Consider the following 6663-nt stretch of genomic DNA (forward strand, 5'->3'; position numbering starts at 1 on the left):
ACCCTGCCCCTTCACTGCTTGCACACATGCTTGCTCTTTCTCTCTGTCTCTTAAAATAAATAAATAAATAAATAAATTAATAAATAAATAAATAAATAAATATTTTTTTTTGAAAAAAGAAAAGCTAGGGCTGCCTGGGTGGCTCAGTCAGTTAAGCATCTGCTTAAGCCTCCTACTCTTGATTTAGGCTCAGGTCATGATCTCGCAGTTCATGAATTCAAGTCCCAATCAGGCTCCATGCTGATAGTGCCCTGCTTGGGATTCTCTCTCTCTCCGTCTCAAACTAAAAAAAATACATGAGAACACATTAGTAAGAAATACCCAAGGCTTTGCTAAAATGTATAAATGAAATTATACACAGAAACCAACTAAGACTTATAAATGAAAGGGTATCTCCTCTTCATGAATTGAAAAGCGCAACATTGTACGGATGTCAAATCTTCACAAATCGGTCTTTAGATACGATGCAACCTTCCTCAAATCCCCAATGTATTTATGTATGTATGTTTGCACCCTGATCAGCAGACTCTAAACTTGGCCTAGAACAGGCACGGCAGTCTTTAAGAGCAGGTGGGAAGGCTTCCAGACAGAATTGTCAATAACGAAGGGAGTGTGACATTGGTGCAGAGTGGACCCCAGGGCCAATGGGAACAAAGATGCACCCCCCGCAACAGACAGCATTTCACTTACAGCAGACGGGGCGCTGGAAGGTGTGGGGAATCCAGGGGCCTTTCCAATCAATGGTGCCCGGTCACTGGATAGGGATCCACGTGAACAGTAGTGAACCTTGACCTCACTCTGCTGCCATGCACAACCACAATTCCTCAATGGGGAAGGTAGAACAATTGATCTGACGTATTCCCTCTGATTGGTTCCATTCTGTTTCTATCCATCACTGTTGTTTTGGTCTTTATTTCATGGTCAAAACCTCTATATTAATGAGTTTTAGCTTTTGTTTGCCTTCATGTACAAAATACAACCTAATTGTTTTATGTCTTAAAATGTTAAATTGGTTCGATATTTTTGTTCTTCAATTTGCCCTTTTTCCAAAGATTTTCTTTTTAAGTAATCTCTACACCCAATGTGGGGCTTGAACTCACAACCCTGAGATCAAGAGTCCCACGCTCCACCGACTGAGCCAGCCAGGTGCTCCTTCGATTTGAGACTTTTGATTCATTTTCATATCCTATCATCCAACTGGTCTGGTCACTTCACTTTCCACAGCTTTCCCTTTCCGCCCACCATCCCCACGCTAGCTCGTTAGGATCCTTTGTGGGCTCGAGGTTGCCCCAGAGCCGTAATGTGTAAAGGTCACATCACTAGGGATACCGGGGGAGGTATTTGCCAGAAAGACTTAGCTGCTCAGTCAGAATGAGAAATTTATACAATTTGAAGTGGGTTTGCATTCCTTACACTTGCAAACTTCCTTTAAGATAGGACCTTATAGGTAGCAGTGTGGGAGTGATTATCTTGATTATATTTGGTGGGAATAGCGGTGTGGGCTGAAGGGCGAGGGCGGGCAGCAAGCAACTCCATCAGCAAAAACAACTTTCCAGAAAAGGGAAAAGAGGGCTCCGGGAGGCATGCTGGCAGAGCAAGCTGATAGGGCTGGGTCGGCTTCACCTTGGTGCTGACAGCTCGGTGCGGGCTACCTCCCTAGCGCCTGGCTGGTGAAATGTGAAAGAACGGGTCAGGTGGTGGGATAAACGGGGCTGACAGGGCTGCTGGAGAACAAAAGAGCTGGGGTCTACCCTCCGGTTCTCGCTACGCATGCCAGGGCCAACGCATGGAATCTGGCTGAATTGAGGCAAAACATATCACCTTCTGTACGAGTGGGATCCTGAGTGACTCCAAACAAATACCAGGAGGGGCGCCCGGGGGGCTCAGTCGGTTAAGCGTCCGACTCCGGCTCAGGTCATGATCTCACGGTTTGTGGGTTCGAGCCCCGCGTCGGGCTCTGTGCTGCCAGCTCAGAGCCTGGAGCCTGTTTCAGAGGCTGTGTCTCCCTCTCTCTCTGCCCCTCCCCCTGCTCACGCTGTCTCTCTCTCTCAAAAATAAATATTAAAAAAATTAAAAACAAAAAACAAAACAAAACAAACCCACCAGGAGCTTCGTCCCAGTGGGGAAGCCCGACACGTGGACAGGGGCACGGCTAATGGACAAGGGCTCCCACTTCCTTTAGCAGCCACAGGGACCAAAGTGTCTGCCGGCCCTGGACTTGAAGGAGAACTGCCAGCTTTCCGGCTGTGCGCGCCCACCAATGGCCTGGCCCTCCTGGAAGAACTCAGCGGCGCCCTCGTGTGGACAGAAGGAGTAAAAAGAGGTAGGCGTCATGCTGTTCGCGTCCACCACTTACCTTTCCAGGCTCTCATGTTATCTAAACCAGACAGAGAGATTCTTCTCGCTGCCATACTGCACTCTGGTTTCTTGATGCCGCCATGCTCGCTCCACAGGACCTGTTCTTCTTGGCGCCGTTCAGAGAGATGGCTTGGCTTAGGGGGACGGGGAGGTGGCATGTTGGACACGATGTCTGGTTCTTTTACCGCATAGGGCAAGGAACCTTGGTTTTTATCTAACTGAATCGTGGAATTTAAGGAAGTTTCCAGCAATGGTGAAGAAAAGTGGTCCTTGGCTGGCCCATTGATATCTCTACTCCGTATCAGGGCAGCCTGAGGCTTTGTGGAAGGTACCTTCTGAGACCCATTCCCGTGGTGTGAGGGGTGGACCACGTTACTGGGCGGCACGGGCTGCAGGCAGTCAACAAAAACGTCATCAAGTGAAGTCTGTTCCAACGAGCGGTCTGAGTTTGACCAGCTATCACATCTGGTGGGTAAACTGAGGGAAGAAAAGCATATAAATTTGAGTGAAATGAAGCAAGTCCATGGTTGAAGTCAGAAGAAGAAAGACAGGGCACCTGAGTAGCTCAGTGGGCTGAGCCTCCAATTCTTGATTTTGGCTCAGGTCATAATCTTGCAGATTGTGGGTTTGAACCCTGCGTCGGGTTCTGCGCTGATACAGCAGAGCCTGCTTGGGATTCTGCGTCTCCCTCTGTCTCTGCCCCTCCTACCTGTGCGCTGTCTCTCTCTTTTAAAATTTTTTTTACATTTATTTATGTTTTGAGAGACAGAGAGAGACAGAGCATGAATGGGGAAGGGTCAGAGAGAGAGGGAGGCACAGAATCTGAAACAGGCTGCAGGCTCTGAGCTGTCACCACAGAGCCCGACGCCGGGCTCGAACCCACAAACCATGAGATCACGACCTGGGCCAAAGTCGGACACTTAACCGACTGAGCCACCCAGGTGCCCCATCTGTCTCAAAATAAACAAATAAACTTAAAAAAAAAAAAAAGCAGGAAGCCATCGATCCATAGATGAAACCCACACTGGCCTCTCTCCCGTGCCTCTCACATTCCCTCTACAACCAAGCCTCAGTTGCAGGAACAAACGGTTTGTTGGGTTTGCCATCCTCCTGGGGGTCAGATACATAGGAAAATGCAAGGTTAGAAACGAAAGCCACAGTGCTGACACGCAGGACTCATCCCTCACAGTGGCGATGGTGCCATGTCCCCACCTTGGCTGCAGCAGGAAGTGGTGAGGGGAGACACACCCACTGGAAGGCGCTGCTCTGTCCTGTCAGGCACGTGGAACACATGTCCACAACAGAGCCCACCAGAGAAGGTGGCGGACGTTCCGCAAATGTGCATACCTGGTGTGACGTGGTCTTCCGGTCTCACAGTTGGACAGAATCAGATAATCGGGAAGGGAGAGGAACTCGGACTCACTCCCGCTTTCCTCAGGGGTGATGGCGTTAGCGCTCGGAGCATCTCTTGGCAGGGAGGAGGCGGCAGCGCAGGCGGCGGGCAGGGAGCTGGTGGCGGGGGCTGGCTGCAGGGAGGAGGCCGTGTGCGGGAAGCTCTCCATGGAATCTGCTGGAGAAATCATTTCCTGGGTTAACATTTGAGAACGGCCATAGCACTCACTCACAAGTCCTCCGACAGCAAAGAAGAAGCCAAATCGAAGATGCAAATCGCAGCTGGTGTTTGTACTGACGGAGGAGACCGTTTCCCTGAGCTATAAACAATGTCTGGGGAAGAAGGCCAATGTTCCAAGAGCAAAGTGTTGAATCAATTAAGAGTAAAAAAAGCCAAGCATTCTTGGCCTAAGAGTCTGTGGTAACAGAGTCCCCTCACAGCTCCTTTATGGCTCTCAGCCGTAGCCCTACATTACTGTTTATGCGTTCAACAAATACATACGTATACACGTACATTGATGCATAATACATATGCATGTACTCACATACGTGTGGGAGCAGGGATGTATTCATGCAGTACACACGTACATGTCTACGTCTACGTGGAATACCTACTATTGCACCTACTATGTGTGCAGAACTGTTCTAAGTCTGCCAAGACAAAGACCCTGCTCTCGCTGGAGTCTACAGGCCGTTATGGGAGACAGACAAATAAGTCACAAAGAAAGAATACTGTTAACGATGTGTGAGGAAGAGGAAAGAGATGCAAAGGCAAAGGCAGCATTTCTCAAGGAGCGCGGCATTCAGAAACTTCCCGTGAGGAGCCTGCCTTTATTTCCCCTTTGAACCAAGTTGGCAGATGTTCCAGATTCCTGAGTCAGAGGGGCCCAGAACTGCCCGAGTTCAAGTCCAGGCTCTACTATCTAGCTGTTGTGACTTTGGTTAAGTTACCTGCTTGCTGCAAGTTTGCTTCTTTGCAAAGTGGAGATGCTAATAGTGCCTATGCCACGAAATCGGTCTGGGGATAAGATGAGCTCATACACAGATGAGCCAGGGTTCCTGGCCAGAGCACTCATGATGTGTTGACTACCTATGGTTGTTGCGTACGGAACCAAACAGTTTATGTGAGAAGCCACAAGAAAGCCCTTTGGGCGTGGTTCTCAGACGAAGAGGACTCTGCTGTTACAACCTTCTCAAAACTAAGGTGGGGGCACAGGGAATGAGAAAGGTCATAGGGGGTGGTCTCCAGTTTCCTCCAACTTCATGCCAGAACTTTCCATTTTCTGCCTAGTGCCTGACTCGTTCCTGTTCCTCTTAGATACTAGGACATGTCTTATCTACCTATGTTTTAGGATAAGTCCTGGATGATGTAAGAAACAGAAAAGATGCGTAACGTGGCACATGAATACGGATCTAGTCTGCGCTGAAGGTGGCAACGAGGGTGGCGAAGAGTGAGTGGCACGCCGGGCAGAATGGGTCACGGAGGCCCTGCTCGTGTGCTCGGTGTTGGAGGCAAGCCAGGAAGGATTCGCGGCAGCTTTGCAAGGAAGCCTGCTGTCACTTCGCTTCCTTTGGTTTGAGTGCTCTCGACGCTCAGTACTGTGACTGAGTGGCTAGGTGCGCTTACTAAGCTTCCCAGGCTCTGGAAGGGAACAGGACTTTGTCCCTGGGAAGCGCACGGCCTGCGCCGCCCTGGAGAGCTGGGCTGGCTCTCCACCGCCACCTAGTGGCGTGAGGTGTGTTTCCGCGGCAGGTGAGGAGCACGCAGTAATGGGGTCGACTGTGGAATCTAGGGCTGAGGTTTTGTCTACCAGAGTAACGTGCAAAAAGAAGTCAGATTCAAGGTCGCACAGGTTGAGGATCAGGGCGTGATGCAATGATGCCAGGAGCTCAACAGCAAGTTCTGTGACGGTGAGTGAATTGTAACCCTGGGTGCAGTACAGCCAGCATATTACATAGAAAGGGCACTGCATGTGTGTGCATGTGTATGAAAGAGAGAGAGCGAGAGAGAGAGAGCAAGCGACAGAGAATGTTGGAAACATGGTGGTGTTTATTATTTCTAGGAAAGCAGCAGCTGCAATAGCACGAGGAAACTCAGAGCCTCACGGGAAATCCTCACACATACTCTACTGTCACTGCAAAGCTACAGAGGGGCTTCAAAGCCACCAAAGTCACTTGTCGTGCTCAATGTGTGCACAGCTGGGCCTGAAACCTAGAACCAGGTGAAAGGAAGCAGCTTCTAGAACTGTACTTTGTGGAACAATTATGATACCAAGGAGCCTATCTGAACACCCCTGAGGAGGTGGGCTTGGCATTGTGACACATTTACCTGCAGAAGCGCTCCGGGGCGCGCGACACTCCCCAGGCCACCCCCGGGCACACGGGAACCCCGGCCCTGCTCTCACCTGCACCGTCGTCCAGCTGGCCGAAGTTGCAGACCTGACTGATGCTGTACACCCATGCCAGCATTTCCACTTCGGTCTTAGCCACCAGATAGAACGTGCGCGAAGTGGTCTTGACAATGAACACAAAATTATTCTGAAATTCCTTCCGGACGAAGCCAGGGCCCACGTGCCGGCACACTGCGCACTCGCTGAGGTCGATCACGCGGATGGGCTTGCTCGAGTGCTTGGTCCTGTAGTACTCCAGGACGNAGGGGGGCAAATCGGCGAAAAGTTACTGGACACGTGGCACGGGCCTCTCCGACTCTGCCTCCCTAACAGTGAAACGCAACGTGCACCCTGCTTCGCATTAAACGGCTGGCACACCGTGTCCACGTCTGGTTCATTCGACGATGTTACCGATGGCTCGCTGCTGGGGAGCGTGGGGATGGCAGTCGTGCCCACAGGTCAGAGGGACAGGTCTATACGATCATCCCAACCGATGCTGCTGAGGTGTGTGGTGTCAATGCAC

General features: G+C 50.6%; 1 protein-coding gene across 1 annotated transcript in view; it reads right to left on the reverse strand.

The window, feature by feature from the left end:
- Positions 1 to 6423, reverse strand: part of GAB3 (GRB2 associated binding protein 3) — a gene marked incomplete at its 5' end in the record, with an annotated part of 50044 nt that extends 43621 nt beyond the window's left edge. The window contains 3 exons of the mRNA XM_077780670.1: positions 2357 to 2835; positions 3706 to 3928; positions 6156 to 6423. Coding sequence (XP_077636796.1) covers positions 2357 to 2835; positions 3706 to 3928; positions 6156 to 6423 — 970 coding nt within the window. The remainder of the gene's footprint in view (positions 1 to 2356; positions 2836 to 3705; positions 3929 to 6155) is intronic.
- Between the last annotated feature and the right edge of the window lie 240 nt (positions 6424 to 6663).

This window comes from Crocuta crocuta, unplaced genomic scaffold, assembly GCF_008692635.1.
Source record: "Crocuta crocuta isolate KB4526 unplaced genomic scaffold, BGI_CrCroc_1.0 scaffold1015, whole genome shotgun sequence".
Taxonomy (NCBI): Eukaryota; Metazoa; Chordata; class Mammalia; order Carnivora; family Hyaenidae; genus Crocuta; species Crocuta crocuta.